This window comes from Cinclus cinclus, chromosome Z, assembly GCF_963662255.1.
Source record: "Cinclus cinclus chromosome Z, bCinCin1.1, whole genome shotgun sequence".
Taxonomy (NCBI): domain Eukaryota; kingdom Metazoa; phylum Chordata; class Aves; order Passeriformes; family Cinclidae; genus Cinclus; species Cinclus cinclus.
This window is the reverse complement of record NC_085084.1, coordinates 21,436,805-21,458,408: the sequence shown is the minus strand read 5'-3', so window position 1 is coordinate 21,458,408 and position 21,604 is coordinate 21,436,805. Positions and strand designations below refer to the sequence as shown.

Genomic DNA, 21,604 nt, shown 5'->3' with positions numbered 1-21,604 from the left:
AGAAGTTCTAATAAATTGTGTTCTGGGTTGAGATCTACATTAAGCAAACTGAGGTTCTGCTTTACCAGTTCAGCTTCTCTTATCAGTATTTTGGCCAAGTGGGATATTGGGCTGCTTACACAGGAGACAGCCTGCTGGAAAAACCCTCCCACTCCCCACCTGCCTCAGCTAGCTCAGCTAGCTAGGGTCAGAGATGGAGGAGGTTTTCAGCATGGAGAAAGGTAAAAAATGAGGGAGGCTTCTTTTTTCCCCAGGACCACAGTCCTGCTTTATTGGCAAAACAAGCTCCAGAGGAAGAAGAAGAGAGCAACCAAAGGCTGGCAGGGAATTTTAAACTTGGGGGTAGGGGAGGCGGGGAATAGAACCACAACCAATGAGGTACAACTGAAGGGGCGGGGCAAGGGGAGGACTCAACCAACACCACAAACCAGGGGGAGTACAGAACAAACCATTCGGTGCAATATAGTAACCCCCCCCAAACCCTGTAAACAAAACAAGCTGCTTAGTGCAATACAATAACCACCAGCCAAGGCCTGAAGCTTAGCACACCACATTTGTTTATGATCATTTGTTGGTTTATGATCAGCCACTAGATAATTTCAGAGTTAACAGCTGAAGGTCAGGCGTGACTCAAACACTCAGGTTTGGGAAACATTTTCTTCTTTTCTTTCTTCTTTTGAGAAACATTTGGCAAACATTTTCTCCAGTCTGACGCCATTACTGGACTAGTGGCTATGGTGTTGGTGGCTCTCTGCTTCTCAGTTCACAGTCATTAGGTAAAGGGCTCTTTGATGATAATAACCAAGTGTCTTCCCTCTTTCTCATTGTGTGCAGGACACAATTCCTCAAGGGCAACATGATCCAAAGGATAAGTCTCTCATTTGTAGGTAAAAATTAGTGCATTGTGGGCCACTGAGATAGCAAACTGAGTGCCAGTTGTCTGGTACCTTCTAACTGTTGCATCCATTATGTTATTTTTTTAGTTGTACTGTTTTCAGGCAAGTGGTCTGCATTGTGTTTGGGTGGAAGGCAGACAAGCAGATCTTATGCCACAAAGCCATTTGTACTTTTTGTCACAGTTTGGCTTTTGGAGTGATTGATACTATTGCTGAGGTTTCAGTTACTTCGAAAACAGTAAAGAATATACAGTACTTGGAATTTACTGACTGCCTTTTGCAGTAAAGTCTTACCTTTTATTCCATCATCTCTTTTTTGTGCTTTGGTTTGGTTTATGTGGAAGAGGGCTCTGGGGAAGACATTTTAACCCTCTATTGTCCTGTTTAACCTGTTCGGAATTACAGGCATGCTCACGCAGAGGTTGCACTGGGATAATGTGGAGCCTTTGGACATGCCAGGTGAAGTCACAAAGAGAGAATGTGAAGCTGTCTCATCTTGGGGCATGCTTGATCAGCCCTTGTCCTGTAAGGGCAGCGTGTGTTCTGCTGGCTCCAGCAGCAAGCAGTCAGGAAACCTGTATTCCTGAAATGTGCAGTGAAGACTGTGTGCTTCTTGTGCAGGAAATAGCAAGCACACTTGAAGTGCACAGATTGTGTTGTCAAGTGGACAAAACACTTGACAGGAGTCTGAGAATAATGTGTCTTTCTTCAGCCTATACCTTGAGTAATTGTGTGATGTTTTGCAAATTGCTTCAACCTCCCAACAGGAAATAGAGGACCTTGCTTTACACTGAGATCTGTAAGAGATAGTATAATATACAGTTCTTTGCCAAAGCTTGGATAATCATTGTTAGCAGCAGCATTAATTTTAATGTGTTTCCATAATTGAATGGAGGTTTGACTTATGGAATTTGTGTTTCAGTTGGGCAAACTGATAGTTGATGGAATAGTGCAGAGATTTTGGCGATATTTTTTTACTTGTAAACAGAATTATTATTTTAATGAGAGTATAATAATCTTTATAATTTGAAGCCAGTTGCTAACAGAGGTTTGCAAATTGTTAACAGAAGGTTTAACTAATTTGCATAAGGAAATAATGATGTTTCAAGTATCTTTTAGATTGTTACAGTTATAGTTGGTGTTGCTTCTAATGTATTATTTTTGCCTTGTTTTGGAACAGTGTTAACTGCTGCTGAAAAGATCATGAAACTAAGAGACAGAAATCCATGGGGGTTTTTTTGTGTTTGCATCACGTCCTGGTACCAAATGGCCAGTGGTTACCTTCCTCACTTCTGGTCAGAGAAGATTTGGGATTCTGCTGTGAGGTGGGGTCCCACATGTGCCAGTGGTTTTGCTACTGCTGTGGTTTGTGCAGCAGCTCCTGGATTCAGGCTGGTGGTCTCTGAGCTACTGCAGAGCTAATACACATTGATTCTGATTAACTGAAACATTGTTGAAAACTATGATGAACAGGGCCTGTTAGCATGTCTGGATTGTTGATTTGAGTGTTTCCTACAGATTCCCAGGTGCCGCACACAGTGGTGTGGCAATATATGAAATACATTGTTTATCTTTTCTTCCTACCTGTGCAGGACATAGCTTAAAAACACAGGTTTGATCACTGTCGCTAGAGTAATAGACCCCAAATTAACTGGTTTGATGACTGATCACACAGAACAACAGTTGAATGTACTGTGTCTGCTGCAGGAGCATACACTATAAGGGCTAAGGAAATGCTAGTTTGTCCTAGATATGTCCTTCTTGCTGTCTGTCATATGCTCACATAAAATACTGTAGAACGTACCTGAATGGGACATTCTAAAAGCAATTCCTGCTTTTATGGATCCCTGCGGCAAGAAAATCTCTTCAGCTTGAATCATCTTTTTCTTTGCTGTCCTTCTTACTCAATTTTCAATTCACTTATTTATATTCTCTGTCTCCACTTGTTCTCCCAGGAGATGCCAGAAAATAATCTCCTATGCTGTAGATATGGGGCTTTTTCATTAATTCACGTATGTTGCATTATACAATTACATATATTGTTTTAAGAATGGAAGCACCTCATTATACCAGAGCTTCAGATTATTAATATTCCTTCTACAATGGTCCCTAATTAGTTAGAATAGGTTTGACTTGTTCTAGTCTCATGCTGTGATAACATACCAGGCCTAAAAAGGACACAGCTACTGGGATCTACAAAGACTGTTACAGGTTTTCTCACATGCGTTCCTTAGGAATTCAGTCAAGTTGATAAAAATAGAAATAATAAATGGAGAAGGCTGATGCTGATATTATAGCTTTTATTTGCCATTGTTTTGGCCAGAGGCCTTGCACTCCGAAAATTTGTTCAATGTGAAAAAATCTTCATGGACTGGAGAACAAGACTTTTAGTAAAACTTCTTTTACATCTTATTGTGATTATTTGAGCAAAACTGGGTTATGTCTGGCTGCTGTGCAGGCTGAAGCATCTGGGGTTTGCCGTCAGTATCCCTAGAGGACTCATTGCCAGCTGAAGAGAGACAAAAGTGCTCCCACCAAGACTACACCTTTGCTTCCCTCTACTCCTTTGTCAAGTAACCTGATGAAAAGACCAGCTATGACAAGAACTGGCTAGCTGAGAGTTTTCCCACAATCTGGGAATCAGCTGATCACAGAACCATTTGGTGTCTTGCTACTTAAACCTGACACAAATGTGTGATAGGAGAGAAGCTGGCATGTAAAAAGCTTTCCCATAGGCAGTGCAGTTTTTTTAAACCAACAGTGCACAATAGGCTTACATGAACAGGCATAGAGATAAACATCTGTCCTGGTTTGAAAGACAGGTGTTTGCTAAGGAAATTATCCTTCCTTCCTACAGATTATTATGATTCTGAAATTAAGGGAGCTCTCAGGCAAAGATATGGGGGTAGGAATAACAGTTCTTTAATAGTATATCTAACAAGACAAACAAGAACAACAGCAACTGTGAAATTAGCCACAAACAGAACAGTAACTCAGTCCCAGTCCTTTCTGGCTGCAGGCACCTTTTCCCTGAGCTGCAGTTCCCGGTACTGGGGGCAGGCAGGTCCCGCAGAGCTGCAGGAGGGCTGGGGGTGATGGCAGCGCTGTCCCAGGGGGAGAGAGATGGAGAGAGCCCTCCGCTCACAGTTTCAGTCCCGATGCTCAGCAGAGTGCTGGATGGTGGCAGGTTAAAGTGAGAAGGCAGCAGTGCAGGGTGTGACAGCAGCGAGGATGGCTCCTGACGCTGGATGGCAGGGATGGAACTGAGGCGGCGATCATCCTTGTCGTCTGAACTCCGCGGGGAAATGGGGCAAGGCCCAGTCTTCCGCTTCCTCTTCTGGATGTTTGAATCTCGCGGGTTTCCCTCCTCTCTCTCTCCTCCCCCTTGTCACCAGGGCCCAGTCAACAGGTATCTTAGCATGACAATGGGGAAAATTCCACAGAAGGAAAAGGGAAAGAACCAACCCCCAACAACATCTGTAACATCAGGGGTCCTCTAATGTTAAATCAGGCAATTTAGCCCTCAGTTGAATTGCTAGTTTCTTTGCTAGTTTGTTCAGTTGCTTTCAATCATCTGTTGTGAAAGGTTTTTATATTCTTGGATTGCCTTGCAACCCTCTGTTATGGTTAGGAACACACATCAGTTGGAACTGAAGGCATAGCTTGTGGTTACAGTATTGTGGTATGGAAAATCTTGGTTATTTCTAACCTTAGCATGGCAAAGGATTCATTAACGGGCTGAGGTATTAACATCTCTTTGCTAAGACATTTTGAAAACTGGATTTGAAAAGTTACTAATAGTGTATCTCCAGGGTACATAAAAGTTTAATCGAATAATGCTCCATAAGCTGCTCTGACTCTTTAACCAGGTTCCATGTGTTTGCCAAGTTACAAAGCCACATGGCACAAGAGCTGGGGGTATTAAAAGTGCTGTTAAAAAAATGAATTGCTGAATTTTTTTCCTTGGTCCAAACAGGGTTGGTTTACCTTGTTTTTTATGGTCAATGAACACTAACCTCTGAGATAAACCCCATTTTATCCAATAAGTAAAGGTGAAGTCTGTTTGGAAAATGAAGTGTTTTGAGAATATTTGTATTTTATAATGGGATGCAGTGTAAGATGTGACTGTCTGAGGCACATCACAGGTGACATTCCTGACTATTTTGTTTGCCCTGAAACTGTATTTCTCAATGGTTAGCAGTTCAGAAGGTATCCTCGACACAGAATGTGGCCTTACTAGAGTCACAGTAGCTCTGCTGTGCCTAAATCCATCATACACATTGTGTATTTTACAACTCTGGGTCAAACTGAAGAGCTGAGATAAGGAATACATTAAGTAGTTCATAGGTGGTGAGACAAGAGCCTGCATCATGGTGCAGGTGGCAAGCACTGGCAGCTGATCCAGCTCCTCCATCGTACCCTCAGACGAACTCACTTGTGCTGATCATGATACTTCTCCCACTAACCCTGCTGAGAGTTGGTGAGAAAGCAGTGACCCCTTGTGAACCTCACAGGCTCCATATGCCAAGGCCTGAATTGCCACCCAGATGCCAGTGAGGTCAAAGAGTCACAGGAAGATGTTGTGCAAAGCATCTTCTGCAAAATATATCAGCTCCCACCTCCTTCCTCCTCCCTGGCCCTGATGCATAGAGGTGCTTCTCATCGGGGCAGAGTTTCTTTGTGAATGTCGGAAATAAGGCTGGACCTATCCAAATCTAAGCTATTGCTTGATGTGCTCAGGTTAAAATTTATAGCAGAGGATTTTGATTCTTTCTTGTGTCTCATACTTGGTGCAGTCCTGCACCTGGTACTCTGGCCTACATACTGCTTCTCCAGCTCCGCCTTCCCTCCTACTCTGTATGTCCCTGTAAAGGCATTTAAACCAGACTTAGCTTCTTGATGTGTTGCCTCATGCATGCAGAAAAAGACGCACACTGTCAGTAAAATTACATTGTGTTTGTCTTCTTTACTCTTCTTTTTCTATTTTTTGTGCAAAACTAGTGTCTTAACACAGTGTTATAAGGTTATGTTACTTAGAATAGCCAGTATCCTGAAGTAATGCTAAGTGGGTAGAGTTTGGTGTGTTAATATATGAATTTTTATCAGGACAGAAATGCTCTGCCGAAAGGGCCCAGGTCTTCATTGTGTTTTTGTTGCATTTGCTTGTTATGGGTGGTGAGGTTTTGGGCAAAACATGTCCTGTAATCTTGAACAGATTTATACAGATAAACATTATGATCATTCACAGAATTCACAGAATGACTAAGTTGAAAGAGACCTTCAAGATCATCAAGTCCAACCCATGCCCTAACATCTCAACTAGACCATGGCACCAAGTGCCATATCCAGTCTTTTTTTGAACACATCCAGGAACAGTGACTCCACCACCTCCCCAGGCAAACCATTCCAGTATTTTATCACTCTCTCCATGAAAAACTTTCTCCTAATATCCATTGCAGCTTCAGACTGTGTCCTATCGTTCTCTCAGTTGTTGCCTGATGAAAGAGACCAACCCCCACCTGACTACAGCCACCTTTCAGGGAGTTACAGAGTGATAAGGTCACCCCTGAGTCTCCTTTGATCCAGGCTAAAAAACCCCAGCTCCCTCAGCCATTCTTCATAGCACTTGTGTTCCAAGCCCCTCACCAGCCTTGTTGCCCTCCTCTGGACACACTCAAGCATCCCAATGTCCTTCCTAAACTGAGGGTCCCAGAACTGGACACAGTCCCAAGGTGCAGCCTCACCAGTGCTGAGGGGAAGATTGATCTCCCTGCTCCTGCTGGGCACACTATTTTTGACACAGGCCAGGATGCCATTGGCCTTCTTGTATGTGTACAGTCAGTGTTCTATAAGCATGTCTCTTAAACTGCAAGTTACAAGTCAATTGCAAAAAATCTCGTGGTTTAAAACACTCTGTGGGCAGTTCTGTGGGCTGAAAATGTGATTTTACAATTCTGAGGAAGAATCTTTTTCTTGAGAATGGATTGTATTTAAGGAAAACTATTGCATTGTTTATCTCCCTTCGATCTATATATGATGTATCTTGTAACCTAAGTCTGTCTCTTATTTTGTGTTGCAAAAGGAGAGCTTCCCCAGGGTATTTTGTACACAGTTAGACCTTGATGTTCTTTGTAGTCTGTGTCCTTGGTCTATTACGTCAGTGCTCTGTGTTATGAACCTCATTTTGGAGTTTGCAAAAACTTGAAATATACTGAAATACCTCTGTCTTTTTCAGGGTATAAAGTTTTGAACAGTGTCTCCCCAACAACTGTGTTGAGAAATGGCTTTAGGAAACAATACCCAGAGAAGTTATTCCATCATCCCCTGCTTCATCTTTGTTGAGGTGAGTGCATCATTCAGCTGCCAAGCCTACACAGAAGGCAGCTCTTCCCTGAAGGAATTAAGTATTTAGCCATTTTATTTGTAGCAAAGGATGCTGTCTTAGTTGTTCATATAGATATCCATGTTCATACTTAGTGCCATCAGATCCCACTGAAAAAAAGTCCTGCATGAGTTATCCAGATCTCAGGTACAAGCATGCAAGAACAAGTAGAGACTCTGTGTATCCAGGACTTCTCTGTCTGGTTTTCTGGCTAGTCCTGTGGTACTTGGCAGAGAATGGGCAGTAGCTGTAGGTGTAGGTCAGCAGCAGGTGATTGTTCACCTTCCCAATCTTTCCTCAGACCTCTCTCTGTCTTGGTGCTGCACAGGGACTAAAACTCATTGAAGGAAATTTCTGATCTCACAGTCTGATGGTTCACAGGCTTGGGAAACAACACTCAGCTCTGATTTCAGTTCAGGTGGAGCACAAAATGTAGATGAGATATGCCTGACCTTTAAGTGTGATGAAGAAGCTTAGCTGAAACAAGGGCTGAGAATTGTCCAGCAGGACATCTACAGTTAATGCTCCATGTCTTTGTTAAAGGCAGTTGGTGTGGTGGGTTTTTTAATTATTATTGTATTGTTTTAATCCATACAGATGGCAGTTTGTGGTTCTTTAACTTAGCCTAACCGATAGACTGGCAAACACTGATTATTCAAATTCATGATTGTTCAGCTGGTGCTTATAAGGCTGTGACAGTTTTCCTGGCAAGGGAAGCAGCTCTGTGTTTTCAGGGAGGATGAAAGCTTCCACCAGTTTTAGATGGTAAAAAGGAGATAACTGCCTGTAAATAACCAGCTTCAGAGCCACCTGTCTCATGTAGCTTTGATGGAATGCTCACTCTTTGGCCCGAGTTCTGAGGCAACTTGAGGTCTTCCATAAGATAAATGCCAGGAACTATCAAAGGATTAATTGTTGTTCTGATGGAGACAATGGGTCACTGCTCTATTCTAACAGCTGGAGAAAGAAAGGGTAAAAATTAGTGAAAAGCTGAAATGAGGTCAGAAAAACACCAAATGAAAAACAGTCAACAAAAAACCTCAGAAAAACCCCTCAAAAAACTCAACAGGAATGCGATGTCTCAAATTTATTGCTTTAACAATCAGCTCTGAAGACTTTTAGTCCTCTAAAGAAATGAATTATGGGCCTGTTTGGCAACTTATGACAGTGACATGAATTGTTCCTTCTGTAGACAAGACTGATAGGAGGAATTTTTGCTCCATAAATGTACATTCCTTGTCCTTTCACATAATTGATTTGCTGATTAAAATATAACGTTAAACTAAAAATCAGTCAAAACCAGAGAGGTAGTGTCTGAAAAGATGTTCTCTCTGCTACATTTGATAAAAATGTTCTTCCTTCCCCTCTTTGTCCACAGTATAGATTTTTAATGTAGTACTATTGGGACTACAAATGCATAGATTTGCGTCAAGCCTTGTAGCATTAAACAACAGGAAATCTAATTTCCTGATGGGAGTGCAGAGATGATTGATAATAGCCATTCCATCTGAAAAGTCCTGTATATCCTAAGGCACACTGGAGGTGTTGTTCTTTCCCCATTGCTGTGCTTTTGAGACTAAAGTAAGGCTTTTTTATTTTTTTTCTGACAAGCTGCCCCAGACACTGAGCCCTGTGCTGGATTACCGGGTTAGGACAGACCTTATTTTTTGTTGCTGTGAAGCAACCATGAGAATTGATTAGCAGTGTGACACCTTGCTGCTGCTGTGGAAAGCAGGACAGCTAAAAATAATGTTGCTTGCTTTTCTGACAATGTTTTTTTGAGGGAAAACAATCCAGCAGCAGCCATGCTAGCAATCATGATAGGAAAAGAGATAGGCAGTAAAAATTAACATAGTCATGTTCCCCGGAGCACGCCACCTCCCCACTGGAATCTTGTCCTCTGATTAAAAGTTTTGAGATATTTGCACTTAAGAAAATAATGCTGAGCCTTGATTGTCATGTCAGTTGCCCTGCCATTAGGTATTTGCTAACTGCCTACTCTTCAGCATGCCTTGATGAAATTGTGGTGACAGAGGTAGAAATGAGGTGTCACAAGGAGTTTGGACACTTTAAATACTATCATGCTTCAGTCTGTACAAATATATCACAGTTTTAGCCCTTACTCTAATTTCCATTTTTTTCCCCATTTCATTTTCCTCCCACTGACCTAACTTGTAGCAGTTAGTTATTATGGAACCTGACCTGAATATGAATGGCTCATTATAAAATCTTGAACTCTGTGCTTGACTCTATAAATTCCTTTTTATGCTCAAAATAAAAAAAAAAAAAAGTTTTAATAGTAAAGGTATAGCATGTGATGTCTAATCTAAAATGACATAAATGTTTAATCAACATTTTTATTCCCTAATTGGAAATGCAATGCCACATTATGAGTGGATTTAAAGACTAAATAGGGAATATTTAACTAATTTTGATCCACTTATTAAATCTGAGTCGCTCTCCCAGATAATGCAGGCAGCTTTCTGGATGACTCTTCATTATATTATAAGAGGTGTCATTACAGTCTGGCATTTGTCACAAAATGTTTGTGAAGATTTGGTGCAGTACAATTTGTTAAACATGTAAACAATTAACTAGGATGTGCAGGAGACTCAGATTCTTCTTTTTGCTGCCCTCTTTTGCAGACAGCATCCTGAAAGGAATCTTCAGGAGGCTGTCTCCCAACCTTGGTTTGCATTAGACAGATGTTAAATAGTAAGAAGATGCCCTACTCCAGAGCTTCCAGAGCCCTTTGGAGTCAGTTATGGACCCAGAGGATGCAGCAAACGCTGGAGAGCTGCTTTTTGAAATGCCCTGGATCTGTCTCAAAAAATGCCAATAGTGCACAGCAGCCTGTGTGAGGATTTGTTGATGGCCAGAACTCTTCACTAAAGTGGTCTCACGGATGGCAGCCAAGCATGAGAGAAAGCAGGAGAAGCGGTGTCTGGCATGACAGGAGGAAAAGTCTCATGTTCTTCCATTTTCCTTTACAGTGGCCTTCGTTTGCCAAAGCTCTTTGTGGGGCATCTCCTCCCTCCTTCACCTCCTGGGACAGAGGTCTCTCAAAAACATCTGTAACAACATTTCAGCACAGCTGTGCCATTATTTTGCTATCCCACTTTGCAAGGTTTGGTCCAGGGAATGTTGTGTTACACTGTTACATTGTGAGAAACAGCACTCACTTTTAAAATTTTCAAAGGTTTATTAAAAACCTTAACAAAGTACAACAAAGACTGAGTAAAGAAATATTACAGTGCCAGGAGTGTAGGACTAAACTGCCATGTGCTCATCTACAAAATAAATGCTCTGCTTTTCATACCCTTGGCCCCTCTTAAAGTCTTATCAGTCAACCCTTTCTTTGCTGTTTTTTGGTGGAGGCTCCTTTTTTTGCAGCTTGATTGGAGGTCAGGTATTGTCATGCTGTGCCTCCTGTAACAAGCCTTCCCTCCTCCCAAAGTGCCCTATGCAAAGGGCACAGGTTAATCACACAGGAGAGAAAGAGGACTATGGGGAGAACAGGGCATCTAAATAATAAACCACAATAACGTAACTATACATCAGTAAAACTTTCTTTAACATATACAAAATATTCATCTCTTAAACGTGAGAGCCAACTATCAAATTACTCATCTATAATGCTTCCATGGACCACCTAGCGTGTGCTGGTTGAAGGTGGGGAAGGGTACAGTCACAACTGGCTTATGTGTTATGTACAAGAAAGTACAGCCAGTTTTCCACAGGTGAGGAATAAATTGTCAGAACAGTTAAGCTCCCTGATGTCTGGACAGTGCCAGGGATAGAAGTGGGAGAAGTGCAGTGCCTGGAAAATACCAGTCCTCTTCCTGTGGGACTGGTGAACTACCCTGAGGTCTTCATCCAGTACTGTCTTCCATGCTCTGTGCTCTTGCGCTCTGTTTGTTCATCTCATTTTGTCAGTCAGCTTTCTAGGAGAAAAATCAGGCTAGGGGGGTGTAGGAGGAGTCCAGTGTATCTTTGAATTTGGTAGGTCCAAGTGTTGTCCTTGCTTTTGCAGCCTATTTGACGCTTATCATTAGTGACAGCAAGTGCAAGGTGATACAATAATTGCATTTAGCAAATAAATTTGGAAGGCAAGTTTGGTAAACAGCATCCTCACAACTACACATGACATCAGGGGAAAGGCATGAGAGCAGCTTTAGAGTCATTGTGTCTGTTTGAATAGACGCTTTTGAAGAAGTAGTATCTTTTTCTTCCTGCAAAGAAAACCCTCTTCTCAACAAGAGTTAGGACTATAATGGCTCACTAGGTAACAAAAGGAGAAATTTGATCAGTAATTTCTGCTGATGAGGGATTTCCTACTTCTCTTTTCCTCCTGCTCACACTACAAGTCCTAGCCTGAGGGCTTGAGTTGTTTCAGGGAGTTATCTAAGGATTTATTTTCAAGTGCAGTTACTCCTGAAGGGGTTGGGCACATCTGAGGTGTGTCTTCACATGTGAAAACACTAAAATTTTCTGGAACCAGATTAAATTGAATTATCTTAATCAAAGAGTTACTGAATACCAAAAGGCTTTGATATATGACTAATTCATATTATTCATTGTGCTTCATTGTGGATTATTGTAATCCTGACTTTCACATGGTAATAGGGGAGAGTCAAATATGTAACACCATTAAAACTTAAAACATTGGGCATCTTTAAATTCAGTAATCTGAAGATGCCACTTTTTCACAGTAAATCTGTTCTTCTGCCCTTAGAAAACCTTTGCAGGCAGAGTGAAAACTGTTTCTTCTTGACAGCCTGATATATAGGTCATTGCAAAGGGCTGAGGATTTAATAGAGAAAATATATTTCTCCCTTCCCCCAAAAGAATAAAATTTTAAAAATCTGAAAAATATAAAGTTCTAATGTTGTATTTGTTTCGGTACAAACTTGGATTTGAACTGTAGGTATGCTGTAGCCTCACCAGATTTCTGCTTCTACAGTGGGGTACATTTTCCTTTACTTTTTGCTATTTTATGTTTGGACAGATTGAGTCATCTTTAAATATCAGTTCAGATGTAATTTTTTTAAAGTTTCAATTTACAGAAGCACTGAAGGAAAGCATTCTTTTTCCTTGCCCACATACATTTTCCTGTCAGTACTTATGTAGTCAAGCCAGCATCTGAACTACCAAGTAGCAGAATTTCTGAAATACTGAAATCATTTGTGTGAGACAACTGCATCTTGGACTTCTTTTTGTTATCAGCATCACAGCAGGGCTTGGGGAGCTGTGAAAAAATCAGTAAATTTAGAACATTCGTGAGATATGTGGCACTTATTTTATTACAATTTCTTGATTAGGTGTTCTGAAAATTTTGTACATTTGGGTGTGCTCAAATGTTTTTTAGCAGCATTTGAGGAGTGTGAAATGGCACCTTAAGTTTGCTGTAGTCCTCAAAATTACATTTATAAGAGACATTGAATATATTTGAAGTGACTTTTTATTTGTTTATTTTTAAAAGAGTCACATCTCATAATAAAAGTTTGGTGCTTGCATTAGAGCTTTAATGATATCATTAAAATTGCATAAAGGACATAGAGACATAAGATGGCAATTTTGGATATTCAAAATACAATGTTTTAGTCAAGATAATGTCCACTTTTCCTAGACGGTGCAGAATAAATCCCATCAGATTTAACATAACCTTTAACTGGAAGGGCATCCCAAGGTGAACTAACTTCCAAACAGCTGCAGACCTCAACGACTCTGTTCCTTCCTTCTCCATCCAGGCCATGCTTAAATGTACTGTGCTGCTCAACAGGGATGCTGTGAGCACAGAATCACAGAATCACAAGGTTGAAGAGAGCTCCAAGATCATTAAGTCCAACCCATGCCCTAACACCTCAACTAAACATTGACACCAAGTGCCACATCCAGTCTTTATTTAAACACATCCAGGGATGGTGACTCCACTGCCTCTCTGGGCAGATCATGCCAGTACTTGATCACTCTTTCCATAAAAAACTTTTTACTAACATCCAACCTATATCTCCCCTGGTGCAACTTAAGACTGTATCCTCTGGTTGTGGCAGTTGCTGCTTGGAGAAAGAGACCAACCCCCACCTGACTGCAGCCACCTTTCAGGAAGTTGTAGAGAGTGATAAGATCACCCCCGAGTCTCCTTTTCTCCAGGCTGAACAGCCCCAGCTCTCTCATCCATTCCTCGTAGGACTTCTAAGCCACTCCCCAGCCTCGTTGCCTCCTCTGGACGTGCTCAAGTGTCTCAATATCCTCCTGTCTGAGAGGCCCAGAACTGGACACAGCATTCAAGGTGTGGCCTCATCAGTGCCAAGTACAGGGAAGAATGACCTCCCTCCTGCTGGCCACACTATTCCTGATACAGGCCAGGATGTCACTGGCCTTTCTGTCCACCAGGTTACATTGCTGGCTCGTGTTCAGTCAGCTGCTGACCAGTGCCCCCAGGTCCCTTTCTGCCCGGGCCCTGTCCAGCCACACTGTCCCTGGAGTGCCCCAGAGCCATGACATATCCTGGTTTTGTGTCACTGCCTGTCATTAGATCCCCACTTGGGCTGCCAGAACCGGTGCTGACAGATGCTGTGCAAACTCAGAGGGGCTCCTCTTGTAGCAGGGTAATATTTCTGCATAATCCCTGTGCTTCAGTCACTTATTTTTCTTAGGATTTGTTGTTTCTGAATTCATCCACTCAGCATATGTATCTGTTTCTCGTTCCTCTTTCTAAAAATCTCTTTATGTTCCCCATTTGCTAGTTGTTCCTCAGCGTTTGCTTTCTTTCATCCTCCACATACCTCCTTTGTTCCAGGTGACTGGATAACTCCATGTTGTTGTAAAATAGACTTAATCGCAGTGAAGAGGTGTCTCTTGAACTTTGGATTATTTTTGTTGAATTACTATATTGAACAGCTTTTTTTGAACAGCTTTCATATTACCTGACTATAAAAGAATCCTTCTAAGTGCTTCACAGTTAGGCAGACAACACAGAAAACTCTTGACCAAAATAGGCACTGTGAAATAAAACTCATTATTATTTCATTCTCCTTAGCTTCTTGAGGACCTCTTAAAATTAACATTAAGATGTTGCCATGAGAGATTAGGTGCTTTACTGAACTTTTCTTTAAAACCTAAGTGAAAGAAAGCTTGTATCCCTGCTTGCAGACACATGAAATCTTTTTTTTATCCTTCCCTTTATCCCGAAAAGTTCCCATTGCAAGTAATCCATTTGACAACCTGAATAACAACATTGTTTCCGCCAATGAATCTGGTAGACTTTTCTAGGAAGGGATTAAAGGTACCAAAAATTTCTTTGTCTTTGTGAATAATAAAAATTCATTTGGTAGTAGAAAAAAATGCTATGAACAAACTGCTTTACCTGTTTACATTGTACCTTGAAGCTAGCCAACACTTCTGAGACTTACTGTAATTGATAATATGTTGCTCTGTTTAATCAGGTTTCTAAGAGAAGGAATTGTACAGGTTTGGTTTTTTTAAATACTCAGCAGGTAGTAAGATTGGATTTGCTCTGGTTCTGAAGTATGAATGCATTTTTCCTACTTGTTTGTAAGAAAAAACCCAGAGCTTTAGTGATTTTTTTCTAGAAAAACTACCGATCAGAAAGTTTGTGTAAATCTTTGAGGAAAGGGGTTATGAAAAAGGCACTATTCATGCAGGTGTTCTGTGTGTGCAGAAGTCTGCAGGCCATATTTGAAGCCTTCTAAGTTGGAAGGCATTTCCAGTAATGACTGGAAAGCCTCCTTAACTAGGTTTAAGATAGATAGCAATGTGAAAGTGCACAGGACACAATATGTAACTGCCCACTTTTTTCCCTCCTTCCTCTTCAGAAGTGTACTTATGTTTTGTTTTCATGGATATTGCTGTAAAGCTCTTAATGTGTTAACTTTTGTTTGTTTGCCTACTTCAAAAACCTAAGGGTTTTTCGTGTTTTCTCTCCACACATTGCACACAACATTGAGCTATTTATTTCCTCAGATACGTGAAAATTTGGAGATCAAGAAAGGCTCAGTGCATTATCAAATTGCTGATTGTTCCTGTAATAAAGCAGCACTATTTCCTCTGGTCTGCATCTGTGAATAAAATTTTGTTTTGTTTTGGTCTGTAGGAATATCCCTGCACTTACTTCCCGTGATAATTTGCATAAGTTACATGAGGTTCTAAAAAGAGTGGAAAGGAATCAAGAGGGACTCACAAATGCAGTCTGAGTAACCCTAAGTACAACAGTCAAGCCTTTCCAGAACTGATCAGTAGAAAAGACATTAAAAATGCAGCAGCAAAAGAAGATACTTAAAGCATATTTTGAAGTATCAGACCCCTCCCAGCTTTTTTGAGAGTGGCTTTGACATCAGGAGAATTTTTAAAAGTAGAATAGGTCTTCTGAAGCATCATGCCCATTTCATCATGACTTGATTTCTGGTTCCAGACTAGCCACTCCAGACACTGAAAATGAGGGCTTTGTTTTAGCAGTGTTTCAAGAGTGAAGTCTTAACATCAGCCTTATGGCAAAAAGATTTGTTTCAGTGATTTAGTTTTGAAATAATATTGGCATTTTCTGCTCTCTAGAGATTCTGACTGAGTTTTAATACCAGGTTTATGAATTGGTCTGCCAAGCCTTGTGCATCCTATACAAACCTAAGGTACTGCATCAACTGCAAGTTTCTGGCAACATTTGGGTGCCTTAGTGTGGGTAGAAAACAGTTTCTAAATTGTAAGGTCTTCTCCCTCTAAAGCACAAATAGATAATCCAGTTGCCAATACCTAAGTAACATGAAATAAATAAATCTATTATTACTGCAGCAGAATGTGGTGACAACAAAAAGTCTTTCTGGAGAAATTCTTTTTCTGTATTTCTAACTGGCTTGGCCAGTCCACCTCAGGCTTCATGATCTGTTTTGTAACTCCTGGGGTGTTCTGAAGGGACATCTGGTGCTTCTTCTCAGTCCACTCCCACATCCCAGCATTTTTGCAATAAACAGTTCTTTGAGATGTTTCCTTCACTGGTGTATTTCACCAGGGATTTCTGTGAGGTGGTGGATACAGTGCAAGTAGTTTGCAGATCCCATTCCTAAAGTCAGAGCCTATGCTTTTTACACAGGTAGGTTTGCACTTGTCATTTTGTCACAACTGTGGCAACTGCTCAGTGGAGCTGTTGAAGACACAGAATGAAAATAGATCAATGCTGATGCATTTACAGGAAATAAGTGAGACAGCAGGAATTGATGCTTTGAGAGTTGTTGCATTTTGTGCACATGATGCTAAATGGGTGCTCAGGTCTTAACAGACATGAAATTATTACTCATGATGGTGTGTGCTTACAACAACAATGGCAGATTGACTGTCGGTTTTAGAGTTCATGAGTCTTCTGTGCACTGAAGGGTTATGGCACCTGCAACGCAGGGGTCCTGCAGTGCATTCCCTGGGGTATTTTTCACTCATCTGCTGTCCTTATAAGAAAATCAGAAATGCAGCAAGGCTGTTCCTGTGCCTGTGCTGACCATTTTGTCATCACCTTCTTTGCACCTCTTTCAATGACAATTACACTGTGGTTTGTTTGTGTACTAGTACCACTAGGAGATCTTTCTGTCTAAAGACATTCAAAGTGCTTCGCAACTATTAAGAGAATACTGAGTTGATTTAACCAATACGAAAGAGCTGCATTGTCCTCAGACCAAGCAACCCTTGCACCCAGGAGAGCAACATCCTTCACCAACAGAACTAAGGTGGTTGTGAACCTTGTCTTGGCAGCTGGGCTCTGAACATCTGTGATAAACAGACGATAGCTAGAGAAGGGTATAAAACAGGTTTGTTGTATCATGACTCAACTCTCTCTAACATGGTGTTGTTGCATCCTCTGGAGTGTCAATCTGCTTACTAGTTTGTCCTGGTTTGAAAGACAGGTGTTTGCTAAGGAAAGCAGAAGCTTCCCTTTGGACTGAAAAAAAAAATCGTGATTCTTCCGATTATTATAATTTTGGAATTAAGAGAGCTCTCAGGCAAAGATATGGGGGTAGGAATAACAGTTCTTTACTAGTGTATCTAACACGACAAACAAGAACAGCAACAGCTATGAAATTACCCACAAACAGAACAGTAACTCAGTCCCAGTGTTTTTTGGCTGCAGGCACCTTTTCCCTGAGCTGCAGTTCCCGGTGCTGGGGGCGGGCGGGTCCCGCAGAGCTGCAGGAGGGCTGGGGGTGGTGGCAGAGCTGTCCCAGGGGAAGAGAGAGATGGAGAGAGAGAGCCCTCCGCTCACGGTGTGGGTCCTGGTGCTCAGCAGAGTGCTGGATGGTGGTAGTTCACAGTGAGAAGACAGCAAGGCAGGGTCCGATAGTGGTTTCCTGATGCTGGGATGGGACACAGGCGGCGATCGTCCTTCTCGTCCGAACTCCGCGGGGGAAATGGGCTGAGGCCCAGCCTTCCGCTTCCTCTTCTGGCTGTTTGAATCTCGCGGGGCTTACTTCTTCCCTCCCGTCCCCTCCCCCTTGTCACCAGGACCCAGTCAACAGGTATCTTAGCATGACAATGGGGAAAATTCCACAGAGTGAAAAAGGGAGAGAACTAACCCTCAACATAGTTTGTTACAGATTTTTTCCCAGGGCTTTGTTGGTTTTTTTTAATATGAAAAGCCCTTATAAATTGTTGGCATGCATAATACCAATGTCAAGGGGCTTTACAGCTTTCTTATGACATCTGTAATTTTTGTTTATATCAACCAATAACTTCAGTAGTTGACAGAAAAAGTAAAAACTACTGTACCTAGCACTTGAAAAGTCTGCAGTCTTTCCCTGTTTGCCAGACACAGCTAATGACACAGCAGTATCTCCACTCTCCTCTGAGACTTTCTTGGTCTTCTGGGAATTTCTTATGACTTGTCAGGGGAGCCCTGGAAACTCTTAGAGCAACATCAGGTTGCCAGTGAGGACAGCTAGATGAGCCTATGTCTGCTAGCAGCAGCCTCTAGTCAGCTCTGCCAGCTACTCCTGATCCAAGGGGTCTCTGAGCTTGTGGATCTTGAGTCCTGAACAAGGAGGGTCAAGTGAGACACTGGTACAGGTTGCCCAGCGATGCTGCATCTTCCAAATCCTGAACCTTCAACTGCAGCAGGAGAACAGATTTCTCTGTTTACCAGGGCTGGAAGGTGGAAACTCCAATGATGATGAAGGTTAGAAGCTGTGACTTCTGGCTATGGGGGAGCAGACCCCTGCTCCACCTGCAGATCTGCAGCCATGAGAGGAGGTTCAGTGCTGAGTCAGCTCCCTGGATGAGAGCTCTGTACAGGGAAATACTTAGACCAACTCAACCTGAACCATGTGGCAAGAGAAAACAGTGAGTGGAATGTTGAAATTTTCTCTACCTGTGGAGAGTAAAGGCTCCCATGAGTGCTTTCCTTGATATTGCTGGTGAGGAGGAGGAGGGTCTGAAGAGGACTGGATGGATCTGATGGGTCCACAGTTGAGATCACAGATCACAGAATAGCCTTAGTCCAGCTCTTAAGTGAATGACCCATACCTGATGTCAGCAGGAAGGCTTGACTTCTGTGTCCATGGGACGCTCTTTGATGATCTGGACTGCTTAGAAGGCAATCAGCTTGACCAAATGGAACAAAAGCAGCTTTGCCAGCAGCCTGGCCAACATGGAGAGGAGAGCTTAAACTAATAGCGATGGAGTGGGAATGGAAATAATGAGTAAGAATTGAGGAAGTGAAGGAGCAGGTTGGAAGGACCCATAAGGGATGAGGACTGAGCAAAGGACCCCCCATGGTGTGAACAGAACGGGTACTAATCAAGAGAAGAACAATGAAGTGGAATCCCACCAAGCATAAACACATAAGTAAGGAAGTGACAGTGAAAGTTTTCAATCCACTTTTGGGAAATCAGCACAACCAGATGCTTCTCTGGCATGTTTAATAATTTGTGACTCAATCTATTTGTTTGCCATGACACAAGCAGATTACACAAACACACAGTCAGGATTCAGGATTAAGCGTCTCCATTGGCAAGTATTTATTTCATACTGAGTACTAACCAGTTCCTAAACCTGTGATCCCAGTTACCATCCTTTCACTTTTCCAGAGAAGGACAGATTTTCAACCAGTGCAAGACCATCTAAGCAAGACCATAGATGATACAAAACTGGGAGGAGCTGTTGACTCCCTCCAGAGCACAGAGGCCCTGCAGAGAGACCATAGGTGAATTAGAGAACTGAGTAATCAGCAACCATATGGAGTTTAGGGAGGGAAAATGCTGGACTCTGCACTGGGGATGGGGCAACCCTGGATGTATAGACAGACTGGGGAATGAAAAGGAACCTGGGGGTCCTGGTCAATGGCAAACTGGATAGGAATCAGCAGTGCCCTGGCAGCCAGGAGGAACATTCCAGTCCTGGGGGCACCAGCCCAAGCACGGCCAGCCAGGCAAGGGAGGGGATTGTCCTGCTTTGCTCTGCACTGGGATGACACCACCTCAAGTCCTGGGGCAGATTGGAGCACTACAAATATAGTATAAGAATTATATTAAGCTGTTAGAGAGTGTCAAAAGAAGGGCAGTGAGGTTGGTGAAGGACCAGGAGGTGAAGCCATATGAGTGGCTGAGGTCACTTTGTCTGTTCACAGGGTGTGATTCTTGGGGATGGCTCGGGGCAGGGCCAGGAGCTGGACTCTGTCATCTTTGTGGGTCCCTTCCAACTGAACTTATTCTTCGATCACACCAGACCAGGACTCCATTCAACCTTTAACAATACTCAAAGCCAGGAACAAGTGCATGGTCACAGTCCTTGTACACTGAGGTGCATGCTGTGGGAAGGGAATGAGAGGAATTAGAAATCTGAATGCATTTGCAGGGCTATGATTTTGCTGGTGTCACAATGATATGGAGTGATAGCTCATGTAAGTGGAGTGCCCTGGATAAAGAGGCATTTTCAGGAAGGGCAGGCTGGGACAGCAAGAAGGGAGGTTGCATTTTCAGCAAGTCAGCAGGGATCATTTCCTCTGCTCAGTGCTGGTAAGATACATGCTGTTGAGATGCATTTATGCTGAGTTCCCCAGTATGAGAGAGAGACTGTGATATGCAGGGAAGGGATCAGAGGCAGTGGGCACAAATTGCAACAGTAAATGGCATTTAACATAATAAAAGCTGTCATCCTTTAAGGGTGATGAAACTCCTGGGCAGATGATGTAGAGAACTTGTGGATCCTCTGTCCTTGGAAGATGTTTAACACCCAACTAGACAGGGACTTGGACTGCCTGCTGCAGCTGACACAACTTCAAGCGAGAAGCCAATCTAGGTGATCTCCAGAGGTGCATGCCAGCAAAAGCAATTCAGTCACAGTCTGGCATCTTCTTCACAGTTGTTTGTAGCTGGTGGCTCCATTTAACTGCTCCCTTATTTGCCATTTCTCCTTGATGCTGAGATAATTGCTGTACCACATTGTTTATAAGGGGACCTGTATTTTTATTTTTACAAGTGAGGAAATGGAAGCACAGGGTGACTTGCCTACATTTACTTCTTTGGTGAGAGTCAGGATCTCAGTGTCTGCATATGACCTTTTTATCTTGACTTTTGCTTCAGTCTGAAGGCATGACTTTTTTCAGATTTACCTGAGAATACCCAAGTGCGTTTCAGTAGCTGCTGTTTAATTACTCAGCTTTTCCTTTCTTCGTAAGTATTTTTCTTTAATGACCTTGAACTATCAGCAGAATTTTTCATAGCAAAGTAATTTTTTTCTCCTAAAACTAAACATTTATCAACTTACAGCTCCACTGAACCAGCAAAACATTAAAAATATATCTTAATAATAAATAATTGCAGTCCTCTGTAAAGCTGCTGGCTTTGAAACACAATTGCTCAGCCTTTCCTTTTCTTCTTTTCCTCAACAGGTAGCAGTGAAGCATTAGTCATTCAAAAATCAGACAAAGGGTTTTGATGCATATGGGAAAAGAGGCAGGTTACAAAAATGCTTAAATGTGTCAGAGTGCCATGCCACTCTACCAGGAAGAGGTAGAATGTCAGAGAGACTGCTGCAATAATTAGTTAATAATAACAAAAAAAGTGCTTGACAGCAGGGCAAAGAATTAAACATTGCGGTTTGTTGTAACTGATTGAACTGAGTGTCATCTTTGAAGAGAAGGAACACAAGTTAGCTCCAGATGCACATCAGTAAGCACTCTGATTGCAAGGATACAAAAGATGTGAATGCCTGTCCAAGTCCTCATAGTAGAACAGTGGGTCTGTCACAGGGAGGGAGCAATAAAATGTGTTCATTTTTGCCGCATGGGTAGTGGAGGGAGAGACCCTGCTGCAGAAACAGTGCTGTGATA

The 21,604-nt window shown here is 42.2% G+C and overlaps 1 protein-coding gene across 1 annotated transcript in view; it reads left to right on the top strand.

The window, feature by feature from the left end:
- The first annotated feature begins 2,163 nt into the window (after positions 1–2,163).
- Positions 2,164–21,604, top strand: part of PLPPR1 (phospholipid phosphatase related 1) — a 71,681-nt gene continuing 52,240 nt past the window's right edge. Inside the window, exons 1-2 of the mRNA XM_062512939.1 lie at positions 2,164–2,221; positions 7,132–7,239. Coding sequence (XP_062368923.1) covers positions 7,177–7,239 — 63 coding nt within the window. The 5' untranslated portion in view covers positions 2,164–2,221; positions 7,132–7,176. The remainder of the gene's footprint in view (positions 2,222–7,131; positions 7,240–21,604) is intronic.